This window comes from Sciurus vulgaris (genome assembly GCF_902686455.1).
Source record: "Sciurus vulgaris genome assembly, chromosome: 5".
Taxonomy (NCBI): domain Eukaryota; kingdom Metazoa; phylum Chordata; class Mammalia; order Rodentia; family Sciuridae; genus Sciurus; species Sciurus vulgaris.
The window spans coordinates 18,394,538-18,416,971 of record NC_136465.1 but is presented as its reverse complement, the minus strand read 5'-3'; the positions used below and the strand labels follow the sequence as shown (position 1 = coordinate 18,416,971).

The 22,434-nt window shown below is 36.3% G+C and overlaps 1 protein-coding gene across 1 annotated transcript in view; it reads left to right on the top strand.

Moving 5' to 3' along the window:
- Nucleotides 1–995: 995 nt before the first annotated feature.
- The window catches only part of NAF1 (nuclear assembly factor 1 ribonucleoprotein), a 40,479-nt gene continuing 19,040 nt past the window's right edge, over nt 996–22,434 (top strand). The window contains exons 1-3 of the mRNA XM_079143359.1: nt 996–1,553; nt 5,607–5,781; nt 20,735–20,828. Coding sequence (XP_078999485.1) covers nt 1,189–1,553; nt 5,607–5,781; nt 20,735–20,828 — 634 coding nt within the window. The 5' untranslated portion in view covers nt 996–1,188. The remainder of the gene's footprint in view (nt 1,554–5,606; nt 5,782–20,734; nt 20,829–22,434) is intronic.

Genomic DNA, 22,434 nt, shown 5'->3' with positions numbered 1-22,434 from the left:
GAAAATTCTGTCTTCCTCAGTGGTAAAAACTCTTTGCTTTCCCTCCTTACAATCCAAACTAAAGGTGTCCCAGGAAATACTGGGACTAAAGGTTTCCCAGGTTAATGTCATCCCATCCTTTCCAAGCAGAGTCAACTACAATACGAACATCCACATAACATCAGCAAGCAACAAAATCTCACTGTTATTACTATTTGGGGAGCGCTTTGGAAAAAAGAGAAACAGAATAATTGAAGGTTTGGTTTTTTTGTTTGTTTCCAGCACTGGGAATTGAACCCAGCGACACTTTAACACTAAGCCACATCTCCAGCCCTTTTTATTTTTTGCGACAGGGTCTCGCTAATTGCTGTGGCTGACTTTCAAATTGTGGTCCTCTGGCCTCGGTCTTCCGAGTCCCTGGGATTACAGGCGTGCACCACCGCGCCCGGCTTATTTATTTATTTGGATGTATGAGAAATGTGCTTTTAATCTATAGATCCACCAATCTAACTTCAATGAAATCACCAGAAGGGTCTTCTCAAGACTTCCTGGTTTAAGACGGCATGGTGACAACCCCTGTCATCACAACTACTGGGGAGGCTGAAGCAGGAGAGTCGAAAGTTGGAGGCCAGCCTCAGCAATTTTGCGAGGCCCTAAGCAATCTGGCGAGATCCCTGGGTGGCTCGGTAGTAAAGCGCCTGGGGTCAATCCGTAGTTCTGGGGGGGCGGGAGGGAAACAAAAACAAAAAACATCCTGGTTTAGCACTCTGCTGCACAGAACGCAGTACTCTCCAGAAACCTCTCCTGTTCCATAATCCCGGCTTCAAATCGGCGCTCCGAGTAAACTGGCTCAGACCCAGGTAGAGAAAGTCCTGCCTTCCGCCCTTTCTGGTGAGCTGAAGTTCACCGGCAGCAACTAAACCTACGGACAGCGGCCTAGTTCCCCAGGGCCCGGGAGGCCCGCCCCGCCGAGAGCGCAGTCGCGCGGTCGCGTCACGTTACGTCACACGCTCTCCCGGAAGTGCCGCCGAGTGACGCCGGGGGCGTGTCTCCAGGCTTCTCCGCGTGTAGTTACCTGTGGAACGCGGGAGGTTCGGCCCGGGCACGCTGGTGTCCTCCGCCGAGGGAGTTTGATTTTCTTGGGAGGGAGTCGTGAGCTTGTCCGCAGGCCCGGTACTTGGCGGCCCTCTCGGTGGCTGGCGCGGCGCGATGGAGGTGGTGGAGGCTGCCGCCGCTCAGCTGGAAACTCTGAAATTCAGTGGCACCGGCTCTGGGGTTGGCCAGGGTCCGGAGGGGCCGTCTCTGGACTCAGCTCCTGCGCTAGGGTCGCAGCCGCAGCTGCAGTCGCAGGACGGGTGCCCAGACAGTGTGCGGGCCGTGGAGGCTCAGCCTGCTGCGGAGCAGCCACCGCAGCCTGCCCCGAGCGCGGAGGCGGGCGGAAGCCCTGCGCCCCAGCCTGCGCCAGAACTGCTGCGCTGCGCGGCCGCTGATGCAGGCCCCGCAGCCCCGGGGCGGGCGCACACCCCGCACTCCTTGGAGACCTCGGACTCGGACTCGGATTCGGACTCTGACAGGTGGCGTGCCTAGGAGCCCAGGAGCTGCGGGGATAGGGCTTGCGTGACCGGCGTGGGATCCGAGCCCAGAGGGTGCTGGGGTGGGCTTAGAGGGCGGCGAGGTAGCTGGTAGTCAGGGCGCACGTGTTGACCTGGAGTTTGCACTGCCCATTGCTCATCGCCATTCATTGCAGATCACTTAGTTCTGTCATTGCTCACTTTCTAAATTTGGTGGCCAAAAAGGCTTTATGTATAGGGAGTATAATTTTCAGTTAGAATGTAGACATCTGTGGTTGTTTCTTTTAACTCTTTGGTTTGGCATGTACCGTTGTGGCTATAACTCTTTAGTTTGGTGTCAGTTCTGAATTATAGGGTTTTTTTTATTATTATTATTTGTGTGTGTGTTTGTTTTAATCAAGTTTAGCGTGTAGTCTTGGTTTTTGGATCAGATGAAATGAGGATCAGTAAGAGTGTTTTATGTGTTCTGAAGTTGGTTCCTGACAATTGTGTTGATTTGTAGAATCCGTGTAGGGAGCACAAGTTCTTAAAATTAGCTAAACAGTTATTTAATTTTTTTGTGCTCTAAATGCGTTTTATGAGACAATCCCTCCCTGTGTCTTGTGGGAGAAGACTTCAGTATGTGGGTTGTTATTAAACCTCTTTGAACATTATCTATAAATATTTGAGTAATGGGGGACCAGTACTGAGGACACACAGTGAGGAGGAAACGAGTTTTCAGGGAAATGTAACTAAGAGTAGTGGGTGTGGAGAAGGGTGAAGAATTTGAATAGAGCAGGAAGGAATAAATAGAGGAGAGGGGCAAGTAAGACAGCTATAACAAGGCAGGATATTTTGGCAGTTCTAAGATTATAATCATCTTATGGGATTTTAGAGTCCCCGTCACTAGGAAAGTGAAGTAAGTGCTAGGTGATCTGGGGTCAAGTTTTGAAAGCAGGCATTGAGGTATGTCATCCCAATAAAGAGAACAACAATATTAGGACACTACTTCTGAGCCTTTGTGGATGATGGAAGAGGGTACCAAATATTTGAAAAAGTAAAAAGCGGTACAACCATTGACCTGTACTAGTTAGATAATGTTTTGATACATGTACATGGTCTTTGGTTTCAGGTTTTTAGTAACCCAGCATGGTTTTCAAAGAATTGTGGTAGAGTACTAATAGACTCTAGTAGCAGTTTTAGAATGCTGTGGGAGCTAGGGAAGAAAGTAAATTTGGTGAGTAGGCAGTGGTTTCAGAGGAGATAATATTTGAGTTGAAACTATAAAGAAAAATTTTCTGGGTTGAAGGAATTTCAGAAAGGAAAATAGCTCAAACAGTGTCGTGTTGTGAAAATGTAAGGGCTTATGGAAAGTTATATGAGTTTTTATGATAAATATGGGCTCCACATGTGGAATGGTGGGAAATGAGATTGTAGAGGTTACCAGGAACCTAATTGCCAAGGGCTCTCTAAGATCTCATGCTAAGGAGCATGACTTTTATCATGGATACAGTACAGATTTACAAAACTTTTTTTTTCCCTGTATTTTTAATTGGTGTATTACAGTCATACATACCAATAGGATTTGTTGTTACATATTTGTACATGCACATAACACACGATAATTTGGCCATTATCACTCCCCAGTACTTTTCCCATCCACCCCACCTCCCACCCCTTGGTCACTTTCCTCTACTGATCTCCCTTTGATTTTCATGGGAGCCCCACTTTTCTGTTTTATTTTTTTCCTCTCTAGTTTCTATATGTGAGAGAAAATGTATGACCCTTAACCTTATGAGTTTGACTTAATTCACTTAACATAATGGTCTCTAGTTCTATCCACTTTCTAGCAAATGACATAACTTCATTTTTTGTTATGGTTGAATAAAACTCCATAGTGTATATATGTCCATTTTCTTTATCCATTCATCCATTGATGGACACCTAGGCTGGTTCCATAGATTGACTATTATGAATTGTGCTGCTATAAACATGGGTATGTATGTATCATAGTAGTATGATGACTTTAATTCTTAGGATAAATAAGGAGAAGCGGTATAGCTGGGTCATATGGTGGTTCCATGCCTAGTGTTTTGAGGAACCTCTATACTGATTTTGATAGTGTTTGTACTATTTTACAATATCCCACCAACAGTGTAAAAGTGTTCCTTTTTCTCTACATCCTCTCCAGCATTTAGTATTATTTGTGTTCTTGGTGACTGTCATTCTAACTGGTGTAAGATAAAATCTCAGTGGATTTTTGATTTGCATTTCCCTAATGGCTAACAATGTTGAATATTTTTTCATATATTTGTTGGTCATTTTTATTTCTTCTTTTGAGAATTGTCTTTAATTTGTGTGTTATCATTTATGAATTGGGTTTTTTGAGTTTTTTGGTGTGAAGTTTTTCTGCGCTCTTTATGTATTCTAGATATTTCTCTGTCAAAAGAGTACAGAGATTTTCTCCCATTCTGTAGGTTCTCTCTCCACATTCCTAATTGTTTCCCTTGCTGTCCAGAAGCTTTTTAATTTGATGCCATCCCATTTATTAACTCTTGGAATTATTTCCTGAGCTTTAGGGGTCCTCTTGAGAAAGTCGTTGCCTGTGCATATGTGCTAGAGGGTTGACCCTATGTTTTCTTCTCGGAGTTGCTTAATTTCTGATCTGATGCCTAGGTTCGATCCATTTCGAGTTGATTTTTGTGCAGGGTGAGAGATACAGATTTAGTTTCTTTCTTTCTTTTTAACATATGGATAACCAGTTTCCCCACCAACATTTGTTAAAAAGACTATCTTTTCTCTCAGTGTATGTTTTGGGTACCTTCGTCAAGGATCAGATGACTATAGATACATGGGTTTATTTCCATGTCTTCTGTTCTGTACCATTGATCTATGTGTCTGTTTTTATGCCAGTACCATGCAGTTGTTACCATAGCTCAGTAGTGTAATTTGAAGTCAGGTGTTGTGATGCCTCTAACTTTGCTTTTTTGGCTTAGAATTGCTTTGTCTATTGTGTGTCTTATTCCTCCAAATGAATTTTCGGACTGCTCTGTGAAGAATGTCATTGACTTTTATCTTGGATCCAATATAAGTTTTTAGAAAAACTTTTCAAACTTTTCCATATGATTGACTGTTTTCTTAGTGAAAAGTGGAAGAAACTGGAAACAGTGATGCATGCTTGTAATCCCTGCTACTTGGAAGACAGACAGGAGGATCACAAGCTCAAGGCCAGCATGGGCCACTTGACACCCTGTCCCAAAATAAGAGGGGAAGGAAATGCAATTCAGTGCTCCTGGATTTAATCCCCAACACACACACACACACACACACACACTAGTACAAATCAGTATAACCACCACCTTGATTTAATCAGTATAACCACCACCTTTATTAACATTTTGTAACTGTTCAATATGTTGCTGAACCATTTTCAAGTGGTTAATAGACATCATGAGACTTTAAATATCAGCATGTGTTCTTGAAGGGAAACAGTCTCATAAATACAATACTGTTATAAAATACTAATACATAAATACTGTAATATATAAAATTAATAATTCCCTCTTATCTAATGTACAGCCATAAACAGTTCTTTAAAAGCAAGAGCATGAACTGATTAGGATGGAGGATCATAAAATTCTGAAAATAACAGCAGTGGGATGAAGGGGTGATTTATTGTAGAGAAAGATTGCTCAACTATTAGAGAAGACAAGTTTCCCCAACAGTCTAAGGAAAAAAGAAGCTCTTTACTGGCAACTAATCAATCTGGTCATTAGTGACCAATAAAGGTGCTTTGCTTAGAGTACCCTTTAGGCAGTGATTGTCACTTGCTTAACTGTATTCAGACAGACATGTGATATGTGACACTATTGTAGTAAGAGGTTCTGGGTTATAGCAGGGATTTTGAAAATGTTATTGGTATAATACAGACTACTTTCTCATTGTAGTAAGCTTTGAAATACTAACTTTTGAATTAGACTTGCAATAGTAAGCAGGGTAAAGTAGTTGAATGATCTTATTTTAATAGCATTATAAAAATATTTGACCCAAGTTTTCAACTTTTTCCTCCCTGGACAGTGAAACAGATTCAGATAGTTCAAGCTCCTCCTCTTCCTCATCATCTTCCTCATCATCTTCCTCCTCTTCTCATACATCACTTCCTCCAGTGCTGTCAGATGGAGATGATGATTTACAAGTTGAGAAAGAAAATAAGAATTTTCCTCTTAAAACAAAAGATGAATTACTTCTTAACGTAAGTACTTATATTTGTTAAATTTAATTTTCATGTTTTAAAATACATTATTATGGTACTGATATTGGTTGTTTGGCCTATGTCTTTTCCATAAATTTGAAATCTGTTCCCAATTTATTGAGCATGTTTTTGTCATGCTTTGACTTTCTTACATGAAAGAGAGGAATGATTTGGATAATTTCTGAGGTTGCTTCTAACTTTGACATTTGTTGATTGCTCTTTGTTGACATTTGTTGATGTTGGGACATCAACTTCATTCTGGTGCTTTATGTTTTTTCACTTGTTTTGGAAGACATTTCTGTGTGAGGGCGTATCTCAGGGATAAAGCACTTGTGTAGCATGTGCAAGCCCCCCTGGGTTTGATCCCTAACACTACAAAAAGAAAAAAAAAAAGGTACTTCTGATGTAGATTTATTTACAGACTTGCTTTGTGTTTTGTCCACAAGTCTGAAAATTTTCCTCAGTAGCAATTGACATTTTTTTAATTGGTTGTTTTAAGACAGGTAGAAAGCAAAATTCAATAGGTTAAGCTTTTTAGAATTTCCATTCACTTGAAATTTTAGAGTTTTTTTAAATTAAAGTTGGAGAAAACTTATTTTTTCTGGAATAGTATATATTGGTGCTTTATAAATTTGATTGACACAGTTTCTCTTGTGAGATTATATCCTCTTAAACTGTAAGCTGTCCCTAGGAGGATGATAGTAGTCTGGTTGAAACATACAACCCAAGAGGAAAGTCTCAGAATTTCAGAATGTAGACCAAATTGCTACATGTTTTTACTCCATTCATCCATATACTTTAGTTATTATTGATGCTATTTAAAAATTTAATGATCACGATTCATAATTATTATGTAACTCTTAAATCAATAAAGATAATTAAATGTTAGATTTCAAAAAATGTAAAAGCCTAAAGGCAGTCAAAGTACCTTTTTCAGGACTGGATTCTGCCAATATTTGTTAATTTTTTCTCATAATAAAAACTTTCCAATCTCATTTATGCTTTATGCATTGAAAACCTTTGCATTGGGACATGTTTTCATGCTACACAATGTGTTGATATCTTTTAATGGTCTTTTACGCAGAGCTTCCAATTTATGTAATTAATTTCTGAAAGTATTGTTTCATCTTTTGGAAGTTCCTTCTTAGTGTATAAAAACCAACAAATAAAAGACCAGAATATTTTGTAAATGCATTCATATCATTGTCTTATTTATCTTATTAGGTCTGGAATTCTTACCTTGGGAATCCCTAGAAATTTATGCAGAATTGTTACCATATCTGCTTAAGTATTTTTCTAGATAGAGTGCCCATATTTTCACCAAAATTCATAAAGGGTCTATGGCCACAAAAAGGCTTGGAAATTCTTTGAGGACTGAGTTCATATCTGATCTTTGTGTGTCCTCTATACCCAGTAGAGCATTTTACAGATAATAGGGTCTAAGTGAAAAGTACTAATGATTATAGAATGAGTATCTGAATAGGCATCTTACATTTATTCATTCGTCTAAAATTACTGCACACCTGCCATATGCCAGGTGCTGTTAATAAGACTGGTTCAGTTTCTGCTTTCGTAGTATCTAATGGATACTGGCACAAATTTAATTGCGAGAAGTGCTGTTGAATTGTGTCAGTGTGTGTTCAGCTCATCAAAAGATTCCATCTTTACTAGAAAAAATGTGTTTATAGATTTTAAAACTTGGAACAGTGAACTGGTCTGTTCCTTTTTGGGTTACTTCCAAGGAATCTTTGGGTAGGATAGAAGAAACAATTACAGTTTTTAATTTTGAATTCTTAATTATCCATTCATTTTATGTTTACAAGATTAGAAAGTTTCTAGTCCTTTTACCAATTTGCTGCTAGAAATAGATAGAGTATGAGTTCCTGGGGATGCTCAAAATCTGACTCAGGGTCCTGAAAGAATATATTAGGGCTCCTTCAGGAATTCAGCTCTGAAGCTCAAGGGAAGAGGATTACTTGGTCCTGAAGACCAAGAGTGGTATGGCTACAAGTTCTCAGGGTCTTTAGGACTCTGCCTCTTTTTGTGTTGCTCTTTAGGGCAGTTTGGCCACTAATGTTAATATGTGCAAGTCACGGGGAAGACTTGCTAGCTTCCTGGGGGCCTGGTACACAGCCTTGAACAAAGTATTGAGGCCAGTGGAATGAGTATTTGGATTGCTTGGGCATAAGTCTCCTGTTTGTGTAGGTTACTGTGTAGGAGAGTGTGAGATCCTGTGTAGGAAAGTGGAAGATTGAAAGAACTCATGGGCTAGTGAGAGAGGGTGGGAACGCCTAAGAGCCAGTTGACAGGAAGGGAGTGTGAATGTGTGTATTTTGAGGCGGGTGGGGGTGCGTGTTACCTGCCCCATATAAACCATATGGAATGGTTTCTCTCTCATAGGAAAAGGAAGGCTTGTATCCATTGTAGGAGAAGCTGGGTAGTCAGCATGTTAGTTATACTCTCTAGAGGGAAGTACTTAGAAGTGATCATGATGTTTGACTTACGTTAGACTCTTATGGTTGTAAGGAAGAGACTCAAATTACTTCAGGAGAACAGAAGGGTTTATTGCAAACTTGCTTGGGTGGGAAAACCCTGCGGACTAAGGCAGCTATTAGTACTGGTCACACTGTTTCTTTTAAGTGCCTCTTAAACATTCTTGTTCACTGAGTGTCATTCTTTCTTTATTGACTGGGTTCCTCTATTTACCTGCAGATTCATCTTTTTAAATTCTAACTTGCTGGATTTCAGTGTCCCTAGGCATCTTTTACGTTCAACTTTCCCATGACTGAGCAGCGTCATATTTCTTGGCTGACTTTGGAACAGTCCTATTACTTAGATTTGTTCTTTTAGTTAAAGGACACCCCCCTTCCTGGAAGTGGCCCCTCTTTTGCTAACTGGCTCTGCCTGGTGTGGAAGGTGCTGTTGTGTTCCGGACTCTTGATGTAGCACTTGCCTTTCAGAGCTGCTGGCTCTGTGCAGTCTTATTAATTTAATGACCTCAGGAAAGTCAGAAGAAAATGAATGAACTATCCTTGCCCTGTTGTCTTTACTAAAAGTTTTATGTAAATTAAAATACTACAGTTAGTAAATAGCAATTTTAGAGTTTGTATCAGACCCTCAGGGATCTTTAGGACTTTGACATGTGCAATTTAACTGTTTCATGCCCTCATTTTTCTGAAGTGTCTCATCTCCTAGGCATTTTTCTGTAGTTATTTAGAGATGCTAAGCTTCATTTTTACCTTCATTTAGTCTGCTCATCCAGCAGGAATGTTGCTTTTTAGGGTCTGTTTCTTCTCTTTCTTTTTATTATTATTATTTTTTTTTTATGTTTACAGACTGCATTTTCATTCATTGTACACAAATGGTATACATCTTTTCATTCTATGGTCGTGCACGATGTAGATTCATAGCATTCGTGTAATCATACATGTACATAGGGTAATGATGTCTGTCTCATTCCACCATTTTTTATACCACCCCCCCCTCATTTCCATCTATGTAATCTAAAGTTCCTCCATTCTTCTCACACTCCCCACCCCCATTATACATCATCCTCCACTTATCAGGGAAAACATTCGGCCTTTGGTTTTTTTGGGATTAGCTTATTTCACTTAGCATGATATTCTTCAGTTCCATCCATTTACCTGCAGATGCCATAATATTCTTCTTCTTTATGGCTGAATAATATTCCATTGTGTATATATACCACAATTTCTTTATCCATTCTCTGTTGAATGGATAAAAATGAAAAATGCCTAGGGCATCTAGGTTAGTTCCACAATCCAACTATTGTGAACTGAGCTGCTATAAATATTGACGTGGTTGTGTTACTGTAGTTTGCTGATTTTAGGTCTTTGGGTATAAACCATGGAGTAGGATAACTGGGTCAAAAGGTGGGTCCATTCCAAGTTTTCTGAGAACTTTCCACACTGCTTTCCAGAGTGGCTGCACCAATTTGCAACTCCACCAGCAATGTAAAAGTGTGCCTTTTTCCCCACATCCACACTAACATCTGTTATTGTTTGTGTTCTTGAAAATAGCCATTCTAATTGGAGTACGATGAAATCTTAGAGTTGTTTTAATTTGCATTTCTCTAATTACTGGAGATGTTGAATACTTTTTCATATTATTTATTAATCGCCTGTATGTCTTCTGTAAAGTGTCCAGTTCCTTGGCCCATTTATTGCTTGGGTTCTTTGTATTTTTGGTGTAAAGTTTTGTAAGTTCTTTATAAATTTTGAAGACTAGTGCTCTATCTGAAGTGTGTGTGGAAAAGATTTTCTCCCACTTTGTAGGCTTTCTTTACACATTATTGATTGTATCCTTTGCTGAGAAAAAGCTGTTTAGTTTGAATTCATCCTATTTATTGATTCTTGCTTTAATTTCTTGTGCTTTGGGAGTCTTGTTAAGGAAGTCTGATCCTAAGCCAACATGATGAAGATTTGGACCTACTTTTTCTTGTTAGGTGCAGTGTTTCTGGTCTGATTCCTAAGTCCTTGATCCATTTTGAGTTGAGTTTTGTGCAGTGCGAGAGACTGAGGTTTAATTTCATTTTACTGCATATGGATTTCCAGTTTTGCCAGCATCCTTTGTTGAACAGGCTATCTTTTCTCCATTGTGTGTTTTTGACTCCTTTGTCTAGTATGAGGTAACTATATTTTTGTGGGTTTGTCTCTGTGTCTTATAGGAAAAGGAAGGCTTATATCTATTGTAGGAGAAGTACCATTGTTCTGCCTATTTCAGTGCCAATACCATGCCATTTTTGTTACTGTTGCTCTGTAGTATAGTTAAGGTCTGGTATTGTGATACCTTCTGCTTCACTTTTTCTGCTCAGGATTGTTTTGGCTATTCGAAGTCTCTTATTCTTCCTGATGAAGTTCATGATTGCTTTCTTTATTTCTATGAGGAATGTCATTGGGATTTTAATTGAAGTTGCATCAATAGACTTAAAGTTAAGAATCATATGATTAGTTAAATAGATGCTGAGAAAGCATTTGATATAATGCAGCACCCCTTCATGCTTAAAACACTAGAAAAAATAGGAATAGTAGGAACATACCTCAACATTGTAAAGGCTATCTATGCTAAGCCCACAGCCAAAGTCATTCTAAATAGAGAAAAACTGAAAGCATTCCCTCTAAAAACTGGAACAAGACATGGATGCCCTCTTTCACCACTCCTGTTCAACATCGTCCTTGAAACATTAGCCAGAGCAATTAGACCAAAGAAATTAAAGGGATATGAATAGGAAAAGAAGAACTCAAGCTGTCCCTATTTGCCGATGACATGATTCTGTATTTAGACAATCCAAAAAACTCTACTACAAAACTTCTAGAACTAATAAATGAATTCAGCAAAGTAGCAGAATATTAAATCAGTACACATAAATCTAATGCATTTCTATTCATAAGTGATAAATCCTTTGAAAGGGAAATTAAGAAAACCATTCACAGTAGCCTCAAAAAATAAAATAAAATACTTTGGAGTCAGTCTAACAAAAGAGGTGACAGACCTCTACAATGAAAACTACAGAACAGTAAAGAAGGAAATTGAAGAAAACCTTAGAAGATGGAAAGATCTCTCATGTTCTTGGATAGGCAGAATTAATATCGTCAAAATGGCCATTCTGCCTAAGGTGCTATACAGTATCTGTGTCTTTAAAGTTTTTTCATTGTTAGGAATTTAGAGCCCAAGAATCTAATGGCATTTAGGTTAAGTATCCCTAATTTGAAGATGTACAGTCTGAGACTTTTTGAATGTCAGTGTGACACCACCACCATGAGACTTTGAATGTCAAAACTACATCATGAAACTTTGGTTCACACGCAAAATTATTGAAAACATTGTATGAAACTATCTTTAAGCTACATGTGTAAGGTGTGTATGAAACAAATGAATTTTATCTTTAGTTTTGCTTTCCATTCCCAAGATATCTCATGATGTATATGCAAATATTCTAAAATATGAAAAAATATCTGAAACGCTTCTGGTACCGATCATTTCAGAGGAGTAGGACTTATTCTATACTAACTGTACAGATTTTTATTATAGATGCATAGGAGCTACAGCAAAATAATTTTAAGATTGTTCTTTTAAAATTAAACCTTACATGAAATCCTCCTCGCCTTGCTTGTAACCAAATCTTGTCTTCTCAAGAAGATCTGATTGTAACTCAATTAAAAGAAAAAAAAAAAAAAAAAAAGTGAGAGGAGGTGGTGAGGGGAATGGGGGGAAAAGAGGAATTAGTGAGTCACAAAGGCATTGAAAAAGGAGTCTTAATTTACTCTCTTCATTTATATAATATGGTGTTAGATTTAACCAAGTGGAATTGTTCTTTTAAGCATAAACTTTTCTTTAGTACTGAGGTTTATGTATAACCTGCAGTATAACACGTAAGGCAACACATATTACAGCTTTGGACTTACATTAAATTATATAGAATTTATTCAGTGTTTTAATGAATTTTAAAATTAGGTTCTTTTTAAAGTTTTTATCAGCAGTTTATGCCCTGAATTCTTCATTCAAATATATCAAATGTAACTGAAAATTTTGAATCATAAAAGCATTTGTGTTTGTGCTATTCCTAAGTCTTCACCAGAAGTGAATTTTATAAATCATGTCTATTGTTTTCTTTTCTGAAAACTTGAAAGACTTTACCTAATATTTTAAAATTATGACTGCAATGCTTATGGGAATAAAAAAAGAATAATAATGTGTATTTATATATATAATACAGCATAATGAAAAATTTAATTCTGAAAGTAATTTGTGAGAAATTTTATTTTCATAATTTATGGATTACCTGTTAAACAAGAAGTATACTTTATATATTAGAGTTATATAATATATTTTCTTGCCCATGCTACAGCATAGATACACATTCTAAAACATCCTGATAATAGAAATATTTCATATCTACTTGATCTCCTAGTGCTGTGAAATTGTATTTTACTTTGCTCTGCACCTAATTTTTTTGTGGGGCAATACTGGGGATTGACCTCAGGGGCACTTAACCACTGAACCACATCCCCAGCCCTATTTTGTATTATTTTTAGAGACAGGGTCTCACTGAGTTGCTTACTGCCTCACTCTTGCTGAGTCTGGCTTTGAACCTCAATCCTCCTGTCTCAGCCTCCTGAGCTGCTGGGATTACAGGTGTGTGCCTCCTGGCTTGCACCTAATATTGATTGAATGTGTTGTTTTCAAGAACAGATATCTTTTTTCTAAGGTTTGTTCTAAACGCAAGCCTCTTTCAATTTAAGCTTTTTGTGACTATAAGTAAATTTGGAATTTACAGTCTATACTAGAATGTGTTGGTACTGTTAACATTCTTCTCAAAATGCTCGATATTTAGACAATGGCATGTATTTTTGAGATTGTTTTTTCATTAATACTTTGTGCTCTTCAATACTTGTTTTGTTTTGTTTTTTTTTTTTTGCCGTGCTGGGGATCGAACCCAGGGCCTTATGCTTGCAAGGCAAGCACTTTACCAACTGAGCTATCTCCCCAGCCCTACTCATATTTTTTAAAAAATAAAATTTTGTTCTTCACTGTACAACACTTTCTAAAAAGTTTATGTGAAATATGGATGATCTCTCTAACTTTCAAATAAGTACTATTTTATTCAGTAGAGGGTCCATATATGTCTTGTGTATACACATTATGTAATTATTACTATATGGAAATGTTCCTTATTTTAGATTCCTCCATTCTCTGGTAGATTTTAATGAGTGAGTTCTCTTGTTTGCCTTAGAGGATAAAGACAAATGTCATTTAAAAGAGTATGTAACTGGATGGTGAGCATACATATTTAAGTTGAAAGAAAAGTAACACCAGAGTTAATGCATAATGTCAAAAGGACGATAGACACCATAGGATCAAGTGGAAGGGGTAGTGATTTTCACTGCAGTGATTAAGGAAGGCATGAGGGCTTGAACTGAGATTGGAAGATGGATAGGCTTTGGTTGGGAAGGTGACAGTGAAAGAGCATGTGGACTTGCCAAGGAAAAGACCAGTTGTGTCATATGACAGTTGTATTCCTAATGTCATTTAACATCGTAGGATCCCAGAGAGTGTTTATTTGTTCATTCATTTATCATCCATGCAGCTAATATTTTCAGTTCTAAACCAAGCACTTTTTCACCTTTCACCTTTTTAAGAAATTTGGGCTAATGAATTGTGGCATTTTGCAGTTACTTGGAGGTGATTTTCTCTAAGTGATATATAAAATCAGTGTCTTAGAATTGATGAAATATAAACTCCCCACTTAATGTAAAAGGTATACTTTGAGTTAAATTTACTGTTGGATTTTTTTTCTTATTGAAATGGACTGTAATTTTATTTTAGCTTTTTATTTGAGTCCGTTTTTGAAGATGTTTTTATAAACATTTCTATGACTAACTTTAGAAAAAACAGGATGGAAACATGTTCATAAAGTGAAAAATACAAAGACATTTCAGAGAATTATTGATTTTAATGTTTTAGGTGGAAATATTTAATGGACCATCTACATTTAATGTCAGAGACAATAGGGTAATAAATGAGGGCAAAATTAATGTTATTGGTGATAGCTACAGAAATAGCTGCATTCTATAGAGACTTGTAAAATTACTCCTCCCTGGAGAAGTTGAAGAATTAGTAATTAAATATATTAAATGTGGTCAACTTGACACAAAGTGTACAGACCTAATCCATTCTTTTTTCCAATGTGTCTTACCAGCTATAGGAAAAAAAAAAATTCCAATCATGGCTCTCAATACTCCAGGGATGGGATCCTACTTTCCAACTATATCTGAAAAGTGAAGGCTCACCTAATAGTATCAGGTAATTGGCTGCCATGTGCATGTCCTCTATTCTTGGGTAATAAGAGAAAAAGTGGCTAGATAATTTTATTCCATCTTCCCCACTTTTCTCAATTCTTCCCAAATGAATATCCAAAAGGATTATTTTCCATTTGGAATGTTTGATTCCTTTACCTACCATCCTGTGCTGCCCTTATTCTGCTCTCATGAGTAAAAACCCTAATTCATGTTCTTTAGATATTTTTGCTTTAGAAGATAACCAAACTACTGATTTTTTTTTTTCCTTGCCCAGTTGGTAAGCCTTCAAAAGAGCTAGAGAAGTCAAGACCAAATTGTAAAGGATAAATGTCATTTTCTCAGAATGCCTCTTTGTACATAATATCTCCTGTTTTTGTGCTGGAGGTTTTAGATACTTGTTTTGTGATTGGCATGTCTGTAATTCACTTTTCAGTAGGATGGATTTTTAATGTCGTATACTACTTATTTGAATATTTTACTTAACTGATAACCTTGTAGCCCATACAAATATTTAGAGTTTGAGAATTTAATCATGTTCTTATAACACAGACTTTGATTACTCTTTCATGTATGTTCCAAAATTGTGGCTAAGATCTTTAAGTTTTTGGTTTTTTTTTTTGATGCCATAGTTATGGTGTCTTATCACAGAATTATAGTAATTACTTTGTTCAAGTCTGGCATATAATTTTTTTATTAATTATACTGTCTTCTATTCCTGTACTTCAACATTTTAAAAATGGTATCAGCATTTGTACTGTTTAGAACTTCTGCTAAATTTCTTCATTTTCATGATAAGAAAACTGGTACCAGAAAATAAATCACTTTCCTTGAGGACACAGTGAGGAGAAGCAGATTCATAGCAAACAACACTTCAGATTTTCATTGTTTTAGTAACAGTGTTCATAGCAACATTGGATTCTGGTCATTTGAACTTTCTCATTATTTAGTTTTTGAATAACAGTAATGTAGCCTGTTTTTTCAAGGTGAAGGATATATGTATCAGTTTTCTTAAATTTATTTACTTGGATCAGATTACCTTTTTAAAAAGTCAGTTGACTAGGAAATACATTATTGCATTTCTTTAATATGTTGAATTTTGGTATTTCATTTACCGATGCTGTGATATGTCTGGCAATTTTTATTTCCATGTTTTCTTTTTTTTTTTTTTTTTTGCTGACAATGTTAATGAAATTTTTTCTTCCTTTCCATGACTGTTTTCTTGTTATTACATAAAGAAGTATTGGGTGACTATGTTCAGAAAAAATTTTTTTCTGTTCTTTGTCTTTGAACCAGTGAACCACTTATAATATTAATTTTAAATGATAGTGTTAACATTTATTTCTAGTTGCAGATAATGCACATTTAGAGCACTTGTAGTTGTATTTTAATTTTCAGAAACAAGATATTATAGATGTATCTCAGATTTTTATTTCCCAAGTGAAGTATTTAGGTTAGTATTAAGACTTAGGATACATGTTATAGTGTTATCTTAAAATTATAACTGCATTAATGGCTGGAAGTACATTGATGCTGTTGACGCCTTTTACATGTTTTGTGATGATGGACTCTTGATGTGTGAGAATGTATAGCAGTGCTTACAGATCTTCAGTGATGGAGTGGTTCCGTGTCCATGTTCTATTATATGAATACCAGCTCTGGTGAGCACTTCAAATGTGGCAAGTGTGACTGGAGACTGAATTTTAATTAATTAAATTTACAAATGTAGTTAGTGTCTAGAATTGGATATGTAAAATAAAAGGTGTCTTTTCCACTCATTTATCCTTTTCACAAGAGTTGTAGGGTAATCTACATTAATACTTTAATCTCTGTAACCTTCATTAAATAACTTTCTTGTCTTTTATTTTGAACATACTTGATTTTTTGCTCATTAAATAATGAAGGTGTTTCTATCCCAGGCCTCCTCCTTCATCTCCGCCTTCAAATTTTTCAGTATATCAGTATGCCTCTTAATTCTGATTTTTTAAATCCTGTGTGCAGTGTCAAAATGGTAATGTCCCTCAGTATGTGTTCTGGCCATTTCTCATTATTGGTATCTGTGGTTCTCTTCTCTGTCACATGTATACCTCCTTTTCAGACACATGGAGAAGCAAAGTGATTGATTTTTATTTCCTTTAAAGGAGATTATATGGCTGAGAGATTTACTTATTATTGTACCAGGGGAAGCTGCTGTGTTATCAGAGAGCCATGTGTTAATCTAATAATTGTAATAATGTTTGCTACTGCAAACCGGAGGTATCTGTGCATCAATCCTAGGCAGTTAATCTTCCCTGGATGCCTGCCTTTTTAATTTTATTTTTCAAAAGGTTGAGTTCAGGTCTTTTGTCATTCCTTGAAAAGTCTGTATTGAGCTATATTTCTATTTTCTGATTTCTTTCTCTTAAAGTCTGAAAAAGACTGATTTCTGAAATTTATTAGGTTGGTCTGATATGGTCAGTTCATTTAATCGATATATAAGGGGTATCTACTACTATGCGCCAGCTATCTTCCTGGTGCTATTGGAATAAGTACAACTGACTGGGTCCTAGTTATTGTTGAATTTATTGTCTAGTTAGGGAAATGGACAATAAGTACGTAAACAAATGAAATGTTAAACAATAAGATGTTTTGATAAAAGAAAAGCAGCCGGATAATTTGGTAAAGAGTAACTAGGCTTGGAGATTGTCCAGTTACTTTAAATTTAATAGTTAGGGAAAAGATGGTGACATTTAGCATCCAAGCATTGACACAAGATTTCATATGGTAATCCAAGGAACTTTCCCTTTGAATCTTGCAGAGAGATCTGAACATTCTGCATTTTCTAAAGTTTTATATCTTTGGATCTATCAAAAATCATCATGAAAGCATACCTCTTGGTTGAATTCCTGTTGATGGAGTTTGGAATATTTTACTCTCTTTGTTCTTCTCTCCTAGTATGCTCATTTAAAATAAACAAATAGATCTGTCTTCCTTTAAGTCAGTCCCCCAAATATCTGCCATTTTCAAAGCAAATATGTACTGCTTGACTTTCTAGAACTTTGAAAGCAAATTCTGTAATAGGCTCACAACTTGGTATTGTACAAAGCTGGTTTCATTTACTTATCTCTGATGTGGTTCTTGTACGATATTTAGTTCATTGTGTTCTGCAGAGTATTTGGAGTGGAGATTTTATTCTTAGCACTTTTCTAGGTAGGCCTGCTACCATGCCTTTGCTGATTTGGTTTAGGAGTGCTTAAGAAACTATATACATTCCTATTACAGCCTTCTGGGTTACTCAACTGGAATTGAAAGTATGGTGGTGAACGCAGAGAGCAGTGTCTATGTCTGTTTTTTTTTTTTCTAAGTTTGATTCTACATTTGAAATGAGAAGTCCTCCCTATTTTGTGGCCAAAACTTCATTCTTCTAATACATAGATCAGAAACAAGGTAGCAACAAGAAATAATGGGGCCTGCCAAATGCTGTCCCTGCCTCATCACAAATATTCTGTCTTTATACATCTTTTTTTTTTTTTTTTTTTTCTTTTCTTATTCTTTACGCAGGTATTCCTTAGAACAGAATATCAGGGCTTCATTAGACCCTGTAGACTGAGCTGCTCAGCCTACAGAAAATTGTTATAATGATCTCAAAACGATAAAAAGACAATTGATAAAATTCAGTGCTTTAAAAGAAACTGTGCTAAATAGGAATAGATGTATACTCTCTCAACATTGAGCCGAGATTCCAAAGAGAAAAATTTTAGAAGGGCAAATAAATGTTATGTCAGGTGATCAGTGTACAACTACACAGTAAAGTTCAGTGTTAAAATCAGATAGATATTTATGTTTTGGTATACAAAGATATGCAGGTTATGATAGGTATAAGAAGGGTAGCTTGCATTACAATATGGATATTTTAAGTTAAAAACATTTTCAATTTAGAAATGTAGTTTGTTTGCATAGTAAATATATTTGAAAGTTGAAAAATACACTTACTGATAATAGTACATGTCCAAAGGGGTGGATTTGGGTAGATGAAAAGGATAAAGTAGGGAAATTCATCCTTTTTACTTTGATTCTTCCTGTACTACTTGAGTTTTTCCTAAAAGCAAAAACAAAAACAACCCAAACAGGAACAGTATTTCTTTTTATAATTTAAACTACAAAAACCAACCCAAAACAGTTGCAAAGTTTAGATTTGTATTAAAGCATAAAGATTGTATTACATGGGCCTTTATTCTTAGTAATATAAAATTCAAAACCTAGAAACTTCTCTGTGGTTAAATAACACTTATTTATTTGGAAATAATATTGATTTTGTGCATATGGTATGCTCTGCCAGTTCAAAAGTTTTCAAAAACCATGTAACAGCACTTTCTCTTGGAGTCTTCCCTACACTTCTGCCTGAACACACCTGACTTGATTTAACCCATAGGTTTTTGTCAAAATCCATAAATAAATAATGAGAATTATTAAATGTCTTTTGCCACTTGTAAGAGGTGTCACTGTCAGAACTAGTATCACGGTTGTCCTTTAAAATATCATTGAAGCTATCCTCTCTGTAAGTCCCCCAACAGTATAGTTCTCCTGTCAGTTTAACAAGGCATGTGGGGTTTCTTTAGCTGAAAACGTCTTCAGGAAGGCTGTTCCATGTCTGATACATACACAGACCATTTTCAAACAAGGATCTTGCCCAGAAAATCTTTCCATATTTAAATATGTTAAAGTGGCAAGTGGTTGTTCTCTCCCTGCAGGTAAAACAAATTATTTCCTTCAACACCAGGCAGGCTCTAACTATACAGGGGTAAGTTATTGACTTGACTTCTACATTGTAGAAATTAGTGTGACTCTTTGTAAGCGATCTCTGATTTCAAAAATGGCATGGCCCAGAAGCAAATATTTCAGATGTGTATTTCTCAGTTCTGGTTAAATTTTGTTGTTGTGTTTTTGAAAACTTGTCTCAAAGTTTCCACAAGGGAATATGATCACTCTTGGTAAGTTCATCTTCAATACACTTTGTTTTGTTTAGGTTTTTCCATCTTTTTCAACATTCCTCTAAAAGTCCTCCCAGACAAACTCCTAACATGCCATTGGTAGGATCTTTGCACTTTCAGAACTTCTTTAGGAAAAAAACCTCATTCCAGGAGTTAATGTAATTTGGCAAAGGTCAAGAATAAAAAGCTCTGTTTTTTAAATTTAATGGCTAGTGGCAGTTTTATTCTTAAATTTCTCTTCAACTTCATCTCTATTCAATATTTAGTTTCTATAGCAACTGAGGTAGTTTTTAGCTGGTCAAAAAAGAAATTTTTTAAAAATTTATTTTTTAAAAATAAGAAATTTATTTTTTAATTTAGAGACGATACCAGCCTCACAGCTCTCTCAGGCTACATTCTGTTACCAGGAATTCTGTGTTCAACTAACAGGTTTGATTGCCTTTTTTTTTTTCATGAAGAGGCAAGATGTTCACCTCTTCTCCATACAGCCCCAGAAAAGATTGCTATTGTAGGCTGCTATTTAGTCACAGTTGATATTAATCAAGTTGAAAAGACAACTCAGAGAACTCTCTGTGGAGGAATTGCAATTGCTAGTAGAGTTATTTCTCTCCTAGTGGAATATCTCAGGGTTCATTAATAATAATAACTTTGTGTGTCTCTTGTTGAAGTGTGATTGGAAAAAGTCTGGAATGATATTTATTTCTGTACTCTAACTAGATTAGATGTAGGGTGTATATTAGACCTGTGGAAATTCTTTTGTCACTTAAATTGGAGAAGTGCCATCAGAAGTCCATGCAGCCAGTAAAAAAGAGATGTTTTAAGAGATGTTTTAATTTTTCTGTGTCCTTTAGAGTCTCTAAACTAAGAGGGCTCTTGGGCTCTCTTTACTTCTCACAATTTAAAAATCCTACGACTTTGTCAGCTCTGCATTCTATTCCCAATTTCATTATGAGTAAATGGCACCCACATGAACTTCAAGACTCTCATACGCCTTCCTCACAACTTTGAGCCAAACATCTAAACCATCCAGTTTAGATGGTTTAGATATGTTTTAAGTGCTTGACGTGACATCTTCAGAAATGTATGTAACACTTTAAATGGAAAATGTTTTTCTTTTATAAGTTGTTGAAGTTGGAGTAAGATTAATGCTCTTTTTAAATATTATAGGAGTTGCCTACTGTTGAAGAACTGACTATTATTCTTCCTGAAGATATTGAATTAAAGCCTCTTGGGATGGTTTCAAGTATAATTGAACAATTAGGTATGTAAATAATTTTATTAACAATGTTACTTGTGCCCAAGCATACACTAATAATTAAATTAAGGACTTCATGGCTAACAAGCTTTTTTGTTTTATAATTATTTTACTGACATACTGTCTTCAGAGTTATCTTTGATTTATTAGTTTTGTATTGCCACTATAACAGATAACCACAAATGTAGTGACTTATAATAGCACAAAATATTTATATATCTGTTTTTGAGTGTACTGGGGGTTGAACTCAGGGCCCCGAAGCTTGCTATGCAAACTCCACCACTGAGCTACATTCCCAGCTCTTTTTATTCCTTTATCTTGAGACAGGATCTAGTTAAGTTGCTGAGCCTGGCCTAGGGCTTGTGATCCTCCTGCCTCAGCTTCTAGAATAGGCATCTGCTGCTATGCCTAGCTCAGATTTATCTTTCAGTTCTTGTAGACCACACATCTATTACGAAGCTTTGGATCTCTTAGTGGGCTAAAATTCGGATGCCCAGCAGGGCTGAACTTCTTTTTGTAGTCTCTTGGGGACAATCCATTTCCTTGTTCCTTTTGGCTTTTAAACTTAGCCCGTATTTTTAGATCATGGGCTATCTTCCTTCATCCTCAAAGCAACTGATGTGGCATCTTTGTTTGACCCTTTGTCCATTATTTCATCTCTTTCTGACCATACCCTGGAAGGTTCTCTTCTTTTAAGGACTCCTTGGATTAGGCCTGCCTTTGTAATCCATGGCAATATCCCCCTTCTCAAGGTCCTTAAATTTAATCCCATCTGTGAAATCTCTGTTTAAATGAAAGGAGGGTATTTATAGGTTTGGGAATTAGAACATGAGAATATCTTTGGGGGGAGTCATTCTGTCTACCAACTTAAAATTTTACCATACAGCATGTAAATTGGAAAGTGTTGTGATGTAATATGGATATTAATGACATGAAATATGAAGAGAACTGGATGGTTTAGATATGTTTGGCTCAAAGTTGTGAGGAAGGCGTATGAGAGTCTTGAAGTTCATGTGGGTGCCATTTACTCATAATGAAATTGGGAATAGAATGCAGAGCTGACAAAGTCGTAGGATTTTTAAATTGTGAGAAGTAAAGAGAGCCCAAGAGCCCTCTTAGTTTAGAGAATCTAAAGGACACAGAAAAATTAAAGTCACTTGCTCTTAAGATCAGTTGTCTAAGTCATTGGTTGAAATAGGACTCCATTTTTTGACCTTTCTAACATATCAATCAGTGTTTTTAAAAATTAATTTTGTAGTTTTAAGTTTATTAATTAAAATTTGGGTTACTAAAACTCTTCATTGTTCCCAAGTCATCATGAGTACTAGTTTTTAAGTTTACCTTGTGGTTCTTAATAATCTAAATAGATAAATCAAACAGATAATTACTTTCTTATAGTATGAGTTGAGCATTTATTAGTTTTGATGTTTGCAGACAGATAATAGGTCATAATGTTGTTCCTCAAGGAAAAGTCAACTATATGATACAATGGAATAATACTTTGAAACATAAACGTGATCAACACATTGAAATATACTAATAAAATTTTCAACTTACTGGGTAATAAAGAGAGAATGAATCAAAGTCAGCACATACTATTATTCTGTACCAC